Source organism: Haliaeetus leucocephalus, unplaced genomic scaffold (genome assembly GCF_000737465.1).
Source record: "Haliaeetus leucocephalus isolate CR32 unplaced genomic scaffold, Haliaeetus_leucocephalus-4.0 Scaffold906, whole genome shotgun sequence".
NCBI classification, from domain to species: domain Eukaryota; kingdom Metazoa; phylum Chordata; class Aves; order Accipitriformes; family Accipitridae; genus Haliaeetus; species Haliaeetus leucocephalus.
The window spans coordinates 1076258-1096165 of NW_010973342.1; the positions used below are offsets into that span (position 1 = coordinate 1076258).

Sequence of the window (19908 nt, forward strand, 5' to 3'; positions counted from 1 at the left end):
GTGTTAGGAGTAACCACAGCCAGGCTGTACTTGCTAATGGGGTGCAGCTGCCCCAGCACAAATACAGCTCCCTGGCACCCTGCACCCCAGGAGAGGTCACATCCAAGCAGCTGATGGGGCTTCTCCTTACCTCCCTCCCACCCTTCTGCTTCAGACTTCTACCCTGCAGTCGGAAGGAGAGTGAAGCAAGGAAACATTGACCGAGGTCAGAGACAACCTCTGAGCTCTCCCTGGCAGCTTACCCTATGCAATCTGTACATAAGGATAAGATGACAGTGAATGTAAAGTATTCTCAAACAGCAACTTCAGCACTACGGACTGAATTTAGCCCATAATCCATAAAAGCCTTTGAAGCATCGCCCAGAAGTCCCCTCCGTCAGCAAGCATAAAGGCAATCTCCTCCCAAGAAACCATCTGGGACGTAGGCACACAAAGCAGTCATCTTCAAACAGAGAAGCAGTGTTTCCCAGTGGCTCTGGAGACTCCTTTCCCCACTCATGAGTTTTATACCTCCTTCCCAGAGGGACTCACGGTATTGGCACTTTAATACCTAAAACTCTGTTGTGACTGAAAATACTGACTCAACACTACAGAAATTTCTCTCCAAGAATTGCGCTAGAAAAGTTGAGCAACTTAGCCCTTCCAAAACCACATGGCTTAATTCAGACTGTCACTTCAGGTTGTCCTAGGACTTTATCACAACACGTGCTCTGGAAGCCCCAAACACACCCACAGAAGACCAGGGAAGGAGGCAGGACCTCTGTACCTCAGCGCTGGGGCTGAGGTGGTCAGACGCATGGTCAGAAAGACGCAAAATTCCTTTCTGGAAACTGCAAATGCAGATTTTCCTTAGGTCCTTGTTCTCATTAAAAGGAAACAACTCCATTCTTTTAGAATAATTTAGGTGGAAAATGAAAAAGTACATGAACAGTTCAATAGAAGAATGCAACCAATTAAGCTCATTCTTTTTGCCTTGGGGAGAGGTTATATAAAGAGCTGCAAACCACAACAATCTCTTCAAATTTAACCTCAAATCCCCAGGACCATGTCTCTTTAGTCTTCAAGGAAAGCAGTCACTTCCCACTACCGCCCTCCATCATCCCATTAACAGTCTGAACTGTGTACATTAAGGAACATCCACATGACTCCACCTTTTCCTTCTCATTAAAGAAACCCTTTCCAGATGCCTGAGATGATCCATGCCAGAGCCTGTTTTTTATTATAAGAGAGTTGCATAAAATGAGCTGCCTTGCAGCATCTTTCCATTCTCACATATTTGCATTTCTGCAGCCTGCATTTCAACTACAAATGTATCAGCTGGCATAAACATAGATTATATGTAGGTGTATGCATATGCATGGTATGTATGTACACATGCATCTTATAGGAGGTTTTCAGCTAAAGCATTTTAATGAATGCAGTTACTCCAAAGCCTATCCCACAAGCTGCACTGCTGATTTTTACCCTGATAAGCTCACTTTTTTGTCATCGCAAATCAAATCACAAGGGTCATACTCAAAAAATACATGCATGACCGTGCCTCGGGCAGCAGGAGCTCTGACTCCTGAGTGTACAAGGACACGCTCATCCCTAGACCGAGGGAACGCACATGCTGCACCAGCAAAAGGGCATTTCAGGCAAACAAACAAGCTGAAGGGGACCTGGACTTTTCAAGGCTTTGAATAATACTGGAAGAGGCAGTGGGAGAAGCAGACCGTTGCCTTCCCCCCCGCACCCATCTATCATCTGCCCATACAGAAGCCAAGCTCCAATACTACATGCTCCACAAAATATTTCCATGAACGACAAAATGAGTGAAGTCTCTTACCTCCTCGGGCCTGCTCAGGGCATGTCCCTCGGGTCCAGTGATTCCCATCTCCAGGATACGCTTTTGTTCCTGCAACATTAAGAGATAAATGCTGACAACTGCTCCAGGATGAGACGCTTGCACCAGGCATCCCATGGCGGATTAACAGCCATATTGTCTGACTGCCCCTTTTTTCTCTGTGTCAATGCAGCTGCATAAGCCTGCTGCCGGGGAAGGAGGACTGAAAACACTGGCTCTAAACTGGCCTCATGCCACCCTGGTGTCTGCTCCATGCAGCCAGCACGATTTCAGGGGAAGATTTGTCTCTGCAGTGCGTATTTGTGCCTTGAGCCATTGGGCTGCACCATCAGAAATCTCCTCTTCCCTCCAGAAAGTCTTATTTGACACCAAGACACCAACCCAGGGAACAGGCTTCAATCAACGTATTAAATAGCAATTACAGATATTTCCAGCCTGAGATTCTTTCTTTACTTGCACAAGTTCCTCTCTGGCTGCAATCCATGAACCACTGCTACCTTCCTTAAACTTCTAGCATTGCTGACACTCCTTCAAATAAAGTCTTGCCTTTGCCATCCAGTTTTCTGTAACGCTTTTTCCTACAGAGTGAATCACTATATATTTCCATGAAAACAAAACAGTGCCCTCTGGTTGTGAGGGCACTGTGTCCACACCAAAAAGCCCACCTTAGGACTAATGGGGGTTTGTCAGAAAAAATCTGTGCTATCCAGCTTCACAGCAGTGAGATAATTTTTTAAAATAAAGAAAAAGCTTCACCTATCTTTTAATTTAAGGTCAAGCAGTGGCATTGGAATAAATTTCCATTTTTGCAGAAAATGGTGGTCAACGACTTATGATCTGAGGTTGGTCCGGGAGAGCAGAAGTGGGACCAGAGCTGTTGGTGTGCCTCTGACCCCGGCCTGCCCTGCCCACAGGTCTCTAATGAGCCGAGTTCAACAAATGTAATGACTCTGTGACACAGACAAATGTCCCCTAGAGACCAGGATGAAGTTCCCAAGCATACTTTACTGTGTCATCTAATAAATATTTGATCCCAGGTCCCTGAGGGTGAAAAGTTCACACATTAGCAGCATACTGCAGCAAAACCTGAGCAAGTTAATATTCACATACACTTTTGCCTTTGTTGTAATCAATCAAGGCTGAAGAGCCATTAATAGGAATGTATTAATCTGACGGTGTAATTAAGAATATTTTGGTTAGAAAATCATAATATTTCATAGGTATTCTTAAAAATAGCTGTTCTAAGTCATTAATGCAATAGCTCTGAACAGTGCCAGTTAAAGACTTCAGATAATTAAAATACAACAAAAAATAAAGTTACAACCATAAAAAAACCCTCCACCAAGATGGCAAAGAGTGGCTACACAAAGTAGGATAGATTTGCATCTTGAAGTCATAAAACACAATAAAATTACCCACTGTAAGAGGATTTGATAATGCTAATAAGATAGAATATTTGTTTGATAAGATCAGAGTTGTATTTTCACAGAGGATAGTCCTGAAAAACCTCCCTGCAGGCAGCTTTCTTTTCACTATCGAAATAATCCTTCTAAATAAAAGCATAGGGAAAGACTGATTTTATGAGACGTGGCAATGGTGAAGAAATATGTTGATGTATAACATAATTCACGTTTCTTTACTACTTCCTCTTTTCCTCTGTTCTGTATGTTTGTATTCCATGGCTGTATATTAAAGCTGATCAAAGAAAATTGTAACTGAAACAGATTTCTATCGGAAATGCAATTCCACAAGTACGCCTTGATTTTAATGGGGAATGTATCAAAACATCATGGGTGCCATTTGATTTGTTTCATTTTGCATTCATACAGTAATATTGACTTACGATGTTTCTCCTTATTCATTTTCATTCTATTGGATATTTTAGGTTGTATTAAAACTACAAATTATACATTTTGGTAGTTTTAAATGATGCTAAACTTCATGGGAAATCAGCTTCTTTTTTTTTCCCCCCTTGAATCCAAATAAGGGTTTTCACCCGGGTTCAGTGGGGGGAAGATACAACTGCGCTGTATGTGCCTGTTGACTCCTCACTAGGAACTTTTGAGCCCAGTGGTTAACTTCAGCCAAACTTGAAGGGAAAAGGGAAAGAAGGCTCTCAAAGGGGGTAGATTCTTACCAGGCAGGTAAAGGACAGAATCCCACACGAGGGAAAAAACAAAATAAACCCATGTGGGCGAGAGCCCTTACACACTGCCCAGCCACTCAAACATTCACTTGAGGTTCTCCCTTAACCATGAGACAAGGTGGCTTCCCTAGTCCAGCTCTCAAAGACAACTTGTTTTTAGCTATTGTAATTTCCCTGTCAGCTCTGCAGCCTAGTCCTTAGCGGATAAGCCAGCAGATAAAGAGCTCAGCAGATAAATCAGTCCGCTCACTCGGAGCCTCACGGACCTCAGCGGAGCTCTATGCACGTACAAGGGATCAAAGGAGGGAGACATCTCTGCGACAGCCTGTCGGGGGGTCGAGTGCACCCATCACACAGCCTTGAAAGATTCCTCTGCCACAGACGTACAGAGTCATAACAACACCCACCCAAACCCGCCCATTCTGTTTTATAGGGGAATCCTGGCCTCTGAAAGACCAGCGGAAGGTTTACTATCGACTGCTGTCCTTGGGATACCTCTTTCGATGTGCTGTGGCACAGACCAGAGCTCCGGCACACTCCGGTGTGAGGACAGTACCTGCGCAGGGGACCCGACCTCCACAGACTGCACTGGGCATCCGGGACATTTTCATGGAACATAGTGAATTTGAGCCCGGGTTCCTGGTTCTGAGAGGCATCTTCGAAGAGCATGACTTACACATGCACATTTTTAAAATGTTTAGAAGATCACAGTGGTTTGTTATTCTCAAGCTTTATTTATAAGAATATTCTCAAAAATAAATAGGTCTGAGAGCTTTACCACCCACTCCAAACTCACTATGCTGCTCATGCTGACAGCTGCAGCAAGAGGCATTACCATAAAGCTTCCCAGCTCCACGTTTTGTCCCCAAAATCTGTGAGCAAGGCTTTACACTGTTCTGCTTCGCTCACCTCTGCTGGATTCAGAAGAGATCTTCTTGCTTCCTTCTGCCCCCCTCATCCAGTCCTCATCTGCTGCCAAGGCGAGGACCTGTCTGGATGGCTGCTCTACCTCACAGATGCTCTGCCAAAGCATGCAAAAGGGCCTCCATCCTCTCATCCCAGGCTTTATACCAGCACTGTGTAGGGCATCAGGCTCAATTAAGGCACCTACCGGGTAGTTCCTTCCCTCCTATCCACACTCTGACTGGAGGGTTTTACTTCTCCTCTCTTGTGTCTACTCACAAAACAAAGCAAAAATGACAGTTCACTCACCTGAGCTATCAAGTCTCCATTTTCAGCATGGACCAGGATAACAGCCCCAAGACTTTTTAGAAAGGTAAAGGCTTCATAAAGCTGCAGATAGGACAAAGAAGGAAACACTGCTGAATAAGGAAAACACATTACTTAACACTCAGACCTCTCTGCTCACCTCAGGTTTGTACCTTCTATGCTGGCAATTGTCTAGGTGAATAGCAAAATATCTCCCTTTTCCACTCTCTGCTTTCTACACAGAGCCTGAGCTTCACTGCTTGGTGTTGACTTACCCACCAGCCAGCCCCAGGATGAGCTTCTGCCCTTCTGCACCAAGACAGGGTCAAAAGTCTCGAGCAGGGTTGCATCTCCCTCGGACATAGTGCCTCCCCCAGCCCCTTGTACTGCAGGGCTACCTCTTCACACCCTTCCACACAGGCCTAAGTTTAGTGAGCTGTCTCTTTTCCACAGTTTTAGCAAATGTAAAATGGAATTATTCCCATGGACTACAGACACTTTTAGTACAGCTAGAACACCTCTTTCCTGAAGTGCAGGCATTTTGCACCATCTTCTTAGAGCAGATAGTGTCAAGCTCTCACCAACTTCTTTAATTCTGCAATTAAAAGTCGCAATACTTTCTCTAGAGCATCCTTTTTTTTCCCCTTGCTTTCTAAGATTCAAAACCCACCCATACAGAAAGGAAATAGTTGATCCTATTGCTTTCACTGAGAATTTCTGAGCACAGATCTACTGAAATTCAGTTCCCTTTCCAGAAGTTATTCAGCTGATGTGTTCCCTGTTTAAACCAGACTTCAGTAATGTGGGAGCCCAGTTTTCAAACACAGATCAAATACTGAAGACATGGTTTCTTCCGTGTCCGCTTTTGCACTAGGGCACTTCAGCTAGCATTAAATGGGTTGGAATACACAGCTTGCAACATGCGCATTTAAACAAGGTAACAGGCATTAGTCTAGCCACACATTAAACTTTTTGATGTATTTCTCTTGGCAATTCCAACAGGGAGTTGAATTTAACAGGCACTGCCTCTCAGAGAATATTTATATATTACTATGTCTAAAATTCCAATTAAAACCACATGTATTGGAGGTGTAACAACAGTTATTTAAGAGACCGAAAGCTATAGCTCTGGGAATAAGTAAGAAAGAAACATTTTCTCAACTGAATAAGCAAACATTATTATTACTAACAGATGCCATTATCCATTTACAATGACCTGATACTTATGAATGGGAAAGCTGAAGAGTCTGGAATCCGTAATGAGCTCTGGACAAACAAGCTCATTGTTATCTCCAGCCCTAATGAGAAAAGGCCACATCTCCTAAACAGCAACTTCATTTAGCTGTTTGCAGCAAACGAAAAACTCTTGAAACCTCAAAACTGCCACTGCCTCGAGTGCCTCATCTTTTCTTCCCTCTCTGACCTAGAGTTCTTGAAAGGTAACAGCAAAATAAAGTGAGGGCAAAATCCTGAGCAGTGCCGACTGGTTGCAATGTTGGGAGACACCAGAAAATCTTTGCAGAAAGTGAATGCCATACACTTGAAGGAACACATGCAGATGTTCAACACTGCTCGGCACTGACCCTCCAGAGAGAACTCCCCCAATGCACATTTCCCCCAGTGCCACTCAGGTCAGTGGGAACGTTTCTCTGGGATTCAACCTTAGCAACTCCTCGAGTGTTGGGAGATCATAGAAGAGAGGACAGATCACAGCAGTGAAAAGCATTCAGAGCAATACCTGGCTGTCGGACATTTGGTAGAGATCTTTGTAGGCCATGTAGACTTGAAAAGAGTTCACACCTGTTCCAAGACAAAATTCAAAGGTGTTACCATGTAAGTGGATTCTTAAATAGTATTTTACTGAAAACTTGAGGAAAACAAGTCATAGAATATGTCTGGACTAGGCTTTTCACCAGCGATTGCCAGAAATAAAGCATGGCCCCACAGCTGCGTTACAACAGGACTAGAAGCCTCTAGAATTCTCTGGGGGAATCTGTGGATTGCCTGTGTTCAGCCCTGGAGCAACCCAGCCACCACCGCAAACGAGATTGCTTGTAACCAAACCACAGACAAGCAATGATGGCTAAAACAAGCATGTAAAGTTTGTGAAGTTTAAAAAAAAACTTGTGTACGTTTCCATGAATCGCTGGTTTTCTTTTTAGCTTTCTTTAGCTAATCAGGAAAACATTTCAGCTTGACCTGAAGCTGTGCTTTTTAACAGATAAACTTCTAGTTAAGTTTCCCCAAAGTGCTGAGAAGCTCTAGAAACTGTGTATCTGAATTTGCATACAGACTTGCTTTTTCCTGACCCTACTGCCCAAAGCACCCAGCTTAGCTGATGGCAGACACTGGGAAGGAGTGGAAGCAAAGCCTGAACCCAATTACAAGGGCAGCTCGCCATACCTCTTCTTCCACCTTCCAAAGATGGAAGGATTTATGTTGGCAGTCATACAAAACCATGAGAGATGACAGCTCCAAATATTAGAAATCAGTAAGAAAACCTAGTGTTGAGTGTCGGTTGCCAAGAACCAACTGTATTCAAACCCCTACAAGTTTTGCTACTGATTTCAAAGATTTGATTATTTACACAGCTTCACATTCTAACAGAATGGGAATTCCAAACATCTTTGGTTCATATTTTCTGTACATATGAATTCGTATTAGTTTACAAATTTGCATTACACTTTAGTCTACTGACAACTTCCCAAGTTTGGTACAGGGACTGATCTCAGAGTTTTCTGGTTTAAAAGAAAAGTAAATTCTAAGCTATCTAAGCTGCGTATGCTGCATTTCAAAATAGCTGTCATGAAAACTGTGCCTCCTGGGGTGAAAGGAACAAGAAAGAGATCTGTTCATGTTATTCTTCTTGGCTATACTGAATGAATAAGGGTCTCTGATGAAGATATAACTCTTTCATGAGACTAGAAAGTGCAGATATATCCTCAGGCAGAGGATATGGCTGTTCACACTCACACAGAGAATTTGTTTATTCACAATTACAAGACTAAAATACCCCGGGACACATGCAGGATAAAACCTTGAAATGACTCCTGGTATTATGTCTCTGCTAAGTCCAGGCAGCTCAGGAGGAGATACGAGGCAGGAGCCAGCCCCTCCGTGCTGACTTACACGCTGAGCAAATCCAGCCTGGACCATGGAGCCCTGTCAGCCTGTGAGCCCATCCTTTCTTGCTATTTTACTATTTCTCAGTTTCCTAGAAAACACACATGGGCTTTACCAGCTGTAATCCCTCAGCCTATTCCTCATTACACAGTTTCAATGTACTTGTTATGTCCCTGCTTTAAAACGTTAAGCTTGACTATGGCTTCCCTTGGGGCCAATGCTTCCAGTCTCATGCCTGCAGCACCATCTCCCCTCTGCCTGATCAGAGCTGCCCATCCCGCCTTGGAGAAAAGCTCTGTTTCTCTTCACAACCCCCCCCCAGTGTCTCAGATGCCAGCTGCACCTGGGAGCCACCTTTCTGCATGGGTGACCATGCGCACATGAAGCAATGAGAGATGTGTCAAGGCTGGTCCAAGCCATGCCAACTAGCCTCAGTGATGGCACGTAACTGAATCCTCTTGTAGACATCTCTCTGTAAGCATAGTGCTGGGTTACCTATTGCTCTCCCTTACCCACTGGGATCTAGCCAAAGGTAATTCATTCAACCACAAACCTGCAGGAGGTAAGGCAGCTTTCTCTGGGTACTGTGGCTGGAAGACACACATTGACCCAGGTGACATAAATTCTCTTCCTTTTTTCTTTTATTGCCTTTGTATCTTCTTAGGCCCTTTTCTGACATTCTAAAATGACTATGAGTTTTGCTCCCACTCAGGTTAATGTTCTCTCTGAAGTCAATGAGAGTAGAAGGGATCCCAGCAAGGATCCTGCTGTGGGATCTTGAGCCTGTCCCTTACCGACAGCTCCCACAGTGCAGAAGCCGAGTTCTCCCATCTAAATGCACATCTGTGCCCTCGGCTACCACAGCAGATACACAAGAAGTGAAAGGGCATCTCCTGGGCTGCCTTTACAGCTAACAGGAGAGATGGTTTGAACCATCCTGCCTTGCAAAGAGAGTACCTTTACAAGATACCAAGATAAAATAACACCAATTACATATACAGATATCCAAGATTAGACTCTTTGCCTAATGCCTTGGTCTGGTGTCTTGATCTACTCATTGGAAATATGTGGCTTTTCAAAAGACCTGGTCCATGGTCTATCGACCTTAATGCTTAACATTTGTTACGTACTATGTTCTTCTTAATGTCCTGCTTGCTCTCGCAGCAGGAGTACTCAACAGGATCCTCTCCAAACTTCAGACAGTGCTGCAGCTTTTTTTGAACAGTGACAAAGTGCAGTAGTTAAAGGAACAAGCGAGGCGTCTGCCAACACATTTCAGGCTGTTGTTCCTTTGCATATACCGGAGAAGCCCAGTCCCAAATTAGCTGCTGAAACGCTACAAGCCTGAGTCTTTATAACCAACATTTGGTTCTACAAAATCTCCAGGCCCTTCCAAAGCCTATGCCTCCTTAAATTAGCTTTGTATTGATTTAAAACTGATTAATTATTCAATTAGATCTCATGACAAGGCACCTCAACAGCAGCTCTGTGAGCTCCCCTGTTATTCCTGCCGAGATTGTGTTAGGCACGCACAGCATTGAAACGCGATTAGCTGAGCCCTGTTACTCAGCTAACTCACCCACCAGACGATCAGCCGAGAACAAATTCAAGCCAGATTTCCAGCTGATGAAAACCAGTGTCGCTCCACTGACATCAAGTCTATTTGCACCAGCGGGCTCAAATGTTTCCAATTATCAGCAGATATTGTCCATTAATTTGAAAGCCCTTGCCACGCTGAAATATTTCCCATTGCGCTTGTGCTTTCATACTCGCCCTTACCTCGCGTCTGCTAACACATGAGAGTAATTCACACTGACTGCCTGAGACGTACTCCAGCATCTGTGAGAACACAGGTGACCTCCTAATGCTATCACCACCAAAGGGGCCACCAAGGGCCCCACCACACATCCCGGTTCAGGAACCGAAGAACAGATTCCTGCTTCCCCTGAAGACTGAAAGGCAAGTCAGATTTATATTGAAAACTCACATTTCAATAGCTGGAGAAAACTATTAACCTAACTGTCTGCACGAGGCTTTTAATGTAAGCCCTCAGGCAAATTTGGGAGTGCTGAGCCATCTGTGATCCGGGAGCTCTGGAAAATAGTATCTAACCTTTGAAACAAGGCACAGTGTACTTGTCTGAGAGTACAGTCAGCTAACGCACAGCAGCACACCCATGTTAACGCTGACAGCAGGGAAACAGCACAGATTTGGCACCATCAGTGTTGACAGATGTCATCACCTTGTAAAAATCACCTAGATTATAAAGACCTATGTAAGATCAGCTACAGTTTCTCTAAATTATGTGTAATCTTGGTGACTGAAGGGTTTTGTTGCCTAAAATCTGGCTACACAGCACATGTACTGCTAGCATGCTGTGATACAGAATAAATTCCCATAGGTGACTGCACCTCCATAGCATTTCAGCAAACAACCGCTCACTCAAAAATAGTATTTTGCTTTGTTTTTCTACTTTGATAGTACATTTTTCTATACAGAGAATCTTTCAAATCTAAGTCATCACTAGCACTACACCTTACAAAGGATGCTGCATACACATATTACTTAGACTTCCCAACACAAGGGTCATTCTGATTTACCCATGGTAACTAAATACCATTTCAGAAAATATTTCCTAATTAATATCCATACATTTTCAAGAAAAGTATCTAGTGAAAAATATCTGAAAAAATATGTTTCTGGAAAGAAAATCCATGCTGTTAGGCAGAATTTTAAGCAACTAGATCTAAACTAGGATTTTCTGAAGGCTGGATTCAATTGCCCACTTGCCCTCCATAAATGAGACTGCCACACTGAGCTGGCACGTATGGAAAAGGATTTATGAGAGGTTTTATCTGTGCTATTCTGGAGTCCAGGTAGGGTAACCTACAGCATCTCACATGATAGTCGACCTGTTAATTGAACTGAATCAGGCCCATAAGTGTCTTAAATAGATTCCTAAGTAAGTGACCTGGTTTTTCTAAGTCCTGAAACAAAGCGTCTTCTAGTAACTTCAGGGAAAGCCACTGGAGACCAAGCACTTGAGAAAATCAGGACATTTTTTCAATATTATGTGCCTAACTTTAACATCTCTTTTTTCAAATAACTTGAACCTATTTTAAAAATACAGGCATGTTTTATAAAAAAATCTAGGCTAGGCAAGTAAATTATCCTAAGCCATTGCTGAGAAATAAGATCTAGCCTGCGATGGCGATTTGTCAGACACACATGCCGTTCATATTTGGGCTTAATTTGAGGCAGCTAAATGGGCACATTCCAGTCTAGTCAAAATCTGAACCACTAACTTTAAATGTCTCATTCTCTCCATTCATGAAATAGAGGATCTAAGGTGACTGGGCTGATTACCCTAAATGCTGATTCTGAGTTTTACCTTAAAATAAAACCTAACTATGCAATGTCTGAGCCTATTTCCACATGTACAAGCAAGCATAAAGTGATACATTTGTATCTGACAACATACACATCTTAATTTTCCTTGCTTATATTGGGATAAACCTACTCCCTCCATTGGCCTTGCTGCCGACTAGCACTAGTGCACAAAGTTTTAGGTCCATTTTACACAGCAGCAAGTGAATGCAAAAGTCTGAAGTAGTGCAGAACCTTGGGCAGCACAACCAGCACCTGTGCATTTCTGTTCTGGATGATGCAGTCATTAAAATACTTCAAAATTTCACCTCCATATGATATTTCAATAAAAACAAAGAATGCTACTAATTTTCACTCACTAACCTTTGTCTTGCACCAGTATTTCCAGCTCTTCTCGAATCCCATCATACCAGCTAGTGATGTCCACATGGAGAGAGTAATCACAACAGGATTTGGTGTCAGCTGCCTCATGCCACTTCTCAAAGGAGGTCAGTAAACTCGATCCAGGTTCTGGAAACACGTGGTCAACTGAAAAAGAGATTCGGTGTCTGTTATTCAGCCTGCACACTGTTCAGATTTCTTCAGTGCCTGTGAGTAAGTAGCCTTCCAGCATCTCGGCCAAAACAGCAGCCTTGGAGGCAGATTTGTGTGCAGACCGTAACTCTGGGATGTCAGCCAGGTCCTGCTGGCTCAGGTATAGCAGACTTTGTGTCTGGCAACCTGCTTGGTGCAGCATCAACAGACACACAGTGGGAGATCCAAACATCTCACAGTTTAGGGAACATTTGATTTTCCTTTTACTGTTTTGTAAGAGACCACAAGTTCTCGACTCACCTGTATTTATTGTCTGATGTGACCATTTCTATGTATTTCGTAGTAAGCATTATTATTAACCAGTGCCTCGTAGTCACTGAATTGGCCTACTCTGCCTTACCAATACATCAGTGGAGATGTCGAATGCTTTCTCAGCAGCCAGAATTGGGAATACAGCCAAAGGTCTGAATAGAGATGATGTAGAGCACAAACACTCAGCTACACTATATGGCAGATCAAGCGCACTCCAACTATGCATCTTCACTGTCTCAAGGCTTTCTGCATCTGATGATGACACAATGTTTACTGACATAAAATAAAGGCATGACTACTTATGCATATATACTTATCTTTGCAGGGCTAGGTCAAAAGTAAGTATGGAAAGAAAGCAAGACGGGCTTACCAGTGGCAGTTGCAAACCTAACGCTGCACAGGAAGCCTCAACTGAAGAACATACACTGAAAAAATGACTAACAAAAGTAATGAACAGCAGTGTATTTTGTGCTTATTGCCAGAGATCCTTTCAGCTGATACTCGCTGCTGAACATAGGTGACAGGTAACATCACTCAGCAAAAAAACCCACATTCCAATTCAGCGGGAGTAAAACCCCACTGGGCAGCTCCTCTGCCCAAGGAAGCTAAGATAATTTATGTCATATGAACAACTGCCTGACAAAGTCTAACGAAGGGCCAAGCCACTGCTAGTAGGAAAGAGCTAGATCTTGTCCTGACACCTGGTAGACAGAAGAAGGGTCTTTAACAACTAGAAACACTTCTCCCTTCCACCAAGAGAGATTTTCCTCCAGGATATCTCTGGTAAGGACTTCCTCGATTCCTAGTGCCAAATCCAAGTTCATAAATAAGCATCTTGTTATTTCTAAAGCCCCTGAAATGTCACTAGGTGGGAACAGCAGATCTTTGTCAGATTTTCTGTGCCATATATTTGCAGCACTAACTACATTGTTTTTCAAAAATCCCAAGAGTAGGTATATTATCCCTCAGTGCTTGTTCTGTCTTTCAGAGGGAAAGCCAAGAGACAATTTCCCATGCCGCTATTTCTTTCTGAGGGTAGGTTCATTTTCAGGCCAGTCCTGGGTGACAGTGATGAATGGATCTCCAACAGAGTGCCCAGAAATTTGAAGATTCATTGCAGAAGATCTCAGAAAATTGGTATGGAGCCTCCTGTAGCTATCCCCACCTATGGTACATGAGCTTCAGCCTGGGGTGGGAAGAGTTAGTATTCCTAGTACTCACTGATCATGGTGGTGCCCCCTGCTAGTGCTGCTTTTGTGCCTTGATAGAAGTCATCGACAGCAGTCATTCCTTGGTAGGGCTTTTGTAGGTAAGTGTTGACATCTATTCCCCCAGGAATAACCATGCGCCCGTTAGCCTCTATGGTCTTGACTCCTCCAGGAACAATCAGATTCTCTCCTATTTGCCTAGGCAGCAAGGAAAGCCAACATTATTTTACTTAAACAAAGAAGCACAGGGGACAGAACAGGGGACAGAAGCTATCTGAGGCACATAGAGGAAAGGAACGTAGGGGTCATACAGAAAGAACTGGGACCCTGAAGGGAAGGCGAGGCTCAAGCACCTGCTCTGGCCGCTCTGCACCGCACTGGCAGAACAAAGCATCCGCGAGCCTGCCTGGCTGGGCCATGTGCTTCGGTTGCTTTGCATTGCTCTAGTGGCCAATAAAGAAGCCGTAACGCACCAGCATTAAAAACTGATTTTTTTTTAATATGATTCAGGGTGAGACTTAAGTGTCCTATCTTTAAACAATTACAAATCTCTGGAGTTAATGCTCTCTTGGGGACTCTGGTTTTGTATATTAAGTTCTTAAATGAAAACAGAAAAACACAGATCAAATATGACAGCAAGCTGGAATTGTAAATAAATGGCAGAAGCACAAAGCACATCAGAAAGGAGTTATAATTACTTTGCAACTAAGCAATGCAAATTTATCCTTAAAAGAAATCTAAATATGCTGAGACCCAAACACCTCTAATCTAACATGTCACATATTCTTCATCCCCCTCTTACAGTTAAAACTTAGTGAAACATTCTGCATAACTGTGTATAAAAAATGTTAATTAACTGTTGCCATCTTTTCCCCTTCAGTTCTTCAAAAAGAGGGTGGGGTTTTTTTCACTATTGAAGATACTCATCTGTCCCCCATGCTGATATCAAATAAACTCCAGATACCTACAATTAAAATTCTTCTATTGTTCATGGACACAACTGTAAGTAAATTAACCTTTAACTTTTAAAGCCACATTACATTTTTATTATCTATTTTGCATGGTGCCAAACAGGAAAAGGTATGCGTCTGCGTGGAAGCCATGTCTCTGCGTTGTTACACCATAATATATTTGGGCTTAGAGATATCTATAAGGTATTTAAGTTCACTTAGTTTATCTCCTATTACAGACACACAGTCCTTGTCTTAATTTCCTTTTGTCTGGGATAAAATAACATTTATCCACAGCTAAACAAATACCCCAGACATCTGAGCTGCTGAATCTGTTGCTCCTATATTAAAATGCAACTCCCACCTATGGAGCAAAACACAGCAACTGATTAACAGCCAATCGCAACAAGCTAGAACAGAAAATGAATATAACCGTTAATTAAAACCAGTGAAAAAACCAGGGATAATTATTCACATTGGAAGTTGGCCAAACTGCCAGAGTTAATAAATAGCCCCAAGAGGTCAAGAATTTGTTTCATACGCTATGCAAAAATGTCACCTCCAGCAGCTTGGCTCCCCCGGTGCTCCGGGTTTTGGCTGGAGGGAAGCACAGCCATTCGGTTAGCAAACTCCCCGCCAGCAGCCCGAGCTGGGGTCTCAGCTGCTCGGCACTGAACAAACCCAAAAGGGCTTACTCGGGAGAGCTGATAATATCACGGCTTGAAGCCGTACAACTCCATGTCTGGCATCTAATATTCATCAACACGTATAGCACCGGGAGCATGTCATAACCTGTTTACAGCTGTGAGAAGTGCTAATGATACCATGACAAACAGGGAATTGATACATCTGCAAAAGCCAGCAGCAGCCCCGCACATCCGATTGCGCAGACAAGTTGCAAGAAGCTCCTCTGCTGTTAAAATCTGACTCGCAAAGGCGTACCACAAGGCACTCCAACCCAGGAGCAGATTGAATGCTTGTATAAAGTTAGGTAGCCCCACGTATAATAATGGTGTCGCACTAATTTTTGTTAGTTGAATCCAATCCCAAGATTTTAATCAGAACAATCCTAAACCTTTGTACAGCGTTTGTGTGGCTAAAAAACTGAACTGGGGAAAAAAAATTTACTATGACCAATCTCCTCTAAATACGTCTAAGGTGGAATTGCACTCCAAAGACTACCACACCTTCTGAAAATAATATTAAAGAAAACTTACACAAAAATATACAAGCAATTCATTTTTATTTTCTTCCACAATCAGTATCTACCAGTTCCCTATTCAAGAAGTCCCATACCCTAAGGAAGTGAAAGAGTCTTAATTATGTACTGAACTTTTTTGATGACTCACTGATCATTATTTGCAGTGTACTGTTGAGTAACAGCTTATTTGGCAATGGCTGAAGTCATCCATGCTGAAGCGACATGGGACCAAACAGCCTTTGTGGATGATGCTGCCCTATTACCTGTCAGGAGCCTGTCTCATCTCTTGCCCTGGCATCAAGATTAAGGCTGGGAGAAGGCTGATCTTCACCCGCGTTCAAGGTTATTTTTATTCTGACTGACTAGAACACAGAGTAAGAGATAATGTGACAGGATTCCTGAATTGCTCACTTGTTAATGCTAGGTGTATGTTAATAAGAATGGGGTTCAGTTACTTGTGGTGAAAAAACACAATAGCGCAGATAACTGTATTCTACACGCTGTACAAATGATTGGGCTGGTTTTCTGATGCACCAGCAACTAGAAAACTCAGACTCACAGAAAAGTCGATGCTGTCTACTGTCTTCAGTTGAACAATCTGGTAAATTCTGTCATACTGATTGAATGGAAATTGGATGGAAACAGCAGGCTTCGACCCTTCGTAAGCTTAACCTGAGAAAGCTGAAAACCTCTCCAGAACTCCGTGGTGTTATTTCTGTCGTTACCAAGCCCAGATCTCTTTTAGGCATCTGAGGCTCCCTCTAACTTGGCTCGTCGCTTGCCCAGCTCTGGAGACCCTGTCCCCAGCCACCCACCCTGCACGCTCCTTAGTCCCCCGCAGCCCGGAGGGACCCAACCTTTCCCCTTGGCAGGGACGGAGCAGAGGACAGCAAGCACCAGACCGTGACCTGCCGCTTGGCACGGAGACCAGGGCTCGTTTCCTCATGTGGATAACAGAGACAGGATAGATGTAGGCAAAATATATTATTTACGTGCCAACGGCAATTTAAATTACTAAATATCTGAATTACTATTTAGATACCGGAGAACTGCCTCTCGGCTGCCATTTGAGTGTGCAGGGCTTAAGTTTCAGCTAGGAAAAATCCACATGCACCACTTCTCCCTTGTATCTAGGGAGCCAGTTTGAGCATTGACAGATGGGAAAAAGCATCTACCACCCTCCAAACAATAGCTAATCTTCAAACACATTCAAGGTTATATCTACATTCCTCTCCACTGGACAATCCGCAGGGACATTAGCATTAAAAGATCCTATTCATTTCATTAGTCTGCAAGAGAAACCCAACCCTCTATTTTCCAATCAGTTTCCACTGCAGAATAACAAAATTAACCCAGATCTTTTATATCCTAGCAAAACCAGGACACTATTGCCTATTCTGGGCTGAGTGGTTTGGTGTCTGCTCCATTCTGTGAAAAGAATTCTGTATTATCATCAGGATCTGCAGCTGGAGAGTTAGGGCATCAACTGAAACATGGATGCCTGAGGTTCAAGGTCGAAAGGATCTTGAGCAACATTTAACAATGATGCTAAATATCCAGACACAATGGGCAGTTCCAGCTGGAGAAACTAAAAGAGACCAATATCAGAAGATATAGTGCTTTCCTAGCCTGCAGAATTTATCATCTGAACACAGTTAGGACCCAAGCCCACCTCACACCAGGCTGCCCTCACAAATTCCCTGCTTTTTCAGAGCAGGACTTCTTGCACAGTTTACAAAGAAAAATCTAAGGGCATCTAAATCCAGGAAACCAGGCACAACTCGGGGTTTTGAATAGTAAACTTGCCTCCTTGGGCAAAGACAAAGGCATTTTAAAAATTAAGATGTTGCCTGTCTACACATTATTAAACCTGGCTGTCTCAGGCAGCTGAGATAGATACTTTCTGGAGGTATGGACCCACGCATGGATTTCAGAGGGAGTCTATGCACTTAACAAGGGCAGCTGAAAGCTTGGCATTGCTAACCTGCCTACTGAGTACCACTGCATTTCTGGAGTCAAGGCCAAAAATTCACAGCAGTTTCAGATTCTCAGCATCTCATGCACTTAGTTGTTAAATCAGTTCTGATGCTTTTAAGTGTTACTAGGAAATTTGCATCTGAACAAACAAAAGCACAGAAAAACTCAACTAAAATACCTATCAGAGAAAGCACAAGTTGGTTGATTGTTGCTATTTAAAAAAGATACATTTTCAAAATTTTGTGCCTTCTCCACTTAAAAAAATATGGTCCTTTTGTCACTTCTGCAATGCAAGTAACACTACAATTGGAAAGGCAGTGAAGTATTAAAAAGAAAACCACACAGTCCATGGATAAAAGTGTTCAGAATTTTTTCTGTTATAATAACCTGAATTATGAATAATGTTAGTAGCCACAGATATATAAAGAATCGGCCTTCTAATCTGATGATAGCTTCTCAGAAAAAGGAGCTCTGAAAACAAGTAGGCAATGAATTATTTACCAGATAACCATAATTATGTTTCTGTGCATTAAATTGTAGCCTCTGGAGACCAAATTTGTTAGGTCACTAGTGAAAATGTTTAGCAGTCAGGAAAAAGGCTTTGACCCTTGTGTATATCAGAGTGCTCGTACACACTACATAACTTTGCAAAACTAGAGACCCCCCACCTCCACTAAGTCAAGGTAGGAGCTACACAAATAGACATCTCTGTTACTGTTTCCCAGGCTATCAGTAATATGCATTTCACGTGTTTCACCCAAGGAATACTTTCCCAGTTCCTGTATTTTATATCCTGATAAATCAGTAGGATTCTCCTTCTAACTGTGTGAAGATTTAAGATCATATACCTTTTCTAAGCAACAAAAGGGATATATGAGCAATGCATAATGATGTTGGCCAACAGAACATGCTATGCTTCAGCATTAACCAACAGGGCGACTGAGAAGGAGTAGGTCCACATTAGCACTGTGTAACACAGGGCATATTTCTGTACCGTACAGTCCGTTAGAGCACAGCTGCATTCGCCCTGATTACATGTGGGGAAAAAGCTGTAATGAGCCTTCTGCCATACGTGGACTCAAAAAATATCCATTGTCCTTACCATCACTTCTCGTGTTGAGAGAGCCTACTTGCCTTGACTATTTTGGAAGAAACTAGGATTGAACTGTTGGAAAAGCAAATACCTTCAACTTACAGTAAAGAAATTTTCTATTTATCTAATCTTAGTAAAGATAAAATGGCAGAATTTCATAATTAAACACTCCTCTACTATGGCCCCACATCTAGTGGTAACTGAGATTCTGGCTGCAAGATTTCAGGTCAGCACCATCAAGAAATCACAATAGTCTATACTAACAAGCATGCAAAAAAAAGTTCAGTATTTTAAAAAACCAACTTTATAAGTCCATCTTCAAGGTATATGTCTGCATAGAAGGAGTGGTCATCATTGATAATTCTTCCACCTTTAATGAGTAGTCGGTCACTCTGGGGGAAAAAAAAAGGAAGAAAAGTGTGTTTGTTGAAATAAATAAACATAATAACATATTGATGGTACCAAATAGGCTTGTATTATATAGAAAGCCATTAATATCAAAGCACTTACACTATATAACAGTCTATGCCATAGGTTCAGGTGGGTACATAGACAGTGGAGAGGAAAACCAGTTTCACCTAATGTTTATTTCTGATTTTTGGGGCATAAGGCCTCATGGTCATCAGAGTTCTTTTTCCTCAAAGCAGAACTCATTGCACATGGTAACACCTGAAATCCTGCTACATCCCTTCTTTACCACCACTTTACTGTACAAAGGCGAAAAAGGGAAGAGAAGCCACCAGAATAAACTGCCCAACACGGGAATGGCCAAGCTGAGCTCAGCATCCCTGGAAGAGTAAGAGTTTGAAAAGGGAAGGGACCTGCCCAGGAAAGCTCCTTTAAGCAACATCAGCTCAGCACGGTCAACTGAGCCACCCCACCGAGGCGGCCAAGGGACACGGCCCACAGCTTGCACCTCCCG

General features: G+C 42.8%; 1 protein-coding gene across 2 annotated transcripts in view; it reads right to left on the reverse strand.

Annotated features, from left to right (window-relative positions):
• Positions 1–19908, reverse strand: part of CRMP1 (collapsin response mediator protein 1) — a 51045-nt gene that overhangs the window by 14753 nt on the left and 16384 nt on the right. For both annotated transcript variants that reach the window (XM_010583464.1, XM_010583465.1), the window contains 6 exons: positions 19290–19378; positions 13779–13963; positions 12075–12239; positions 6940–7001; positions 5205–5285; positions 1829–1897 (listed from right to left, as the gene is read on the reverse strand). In XM_010583464.1, coding sequence (XP_010581766.1) covers positions 1829–1897; positions 5205–5285; positions 6940–7001; positions 12075–12239; positions 13779–13963; positions 19290–19378 — 651 coding nt within the window. The remainder of the gene's footprint in view (positions 1–1828; positions 1898–5204; positions 5286–6939; positions 7002–12074; positions 12240–13778; positions 13964–19289; positions 19379–19908) is intronic.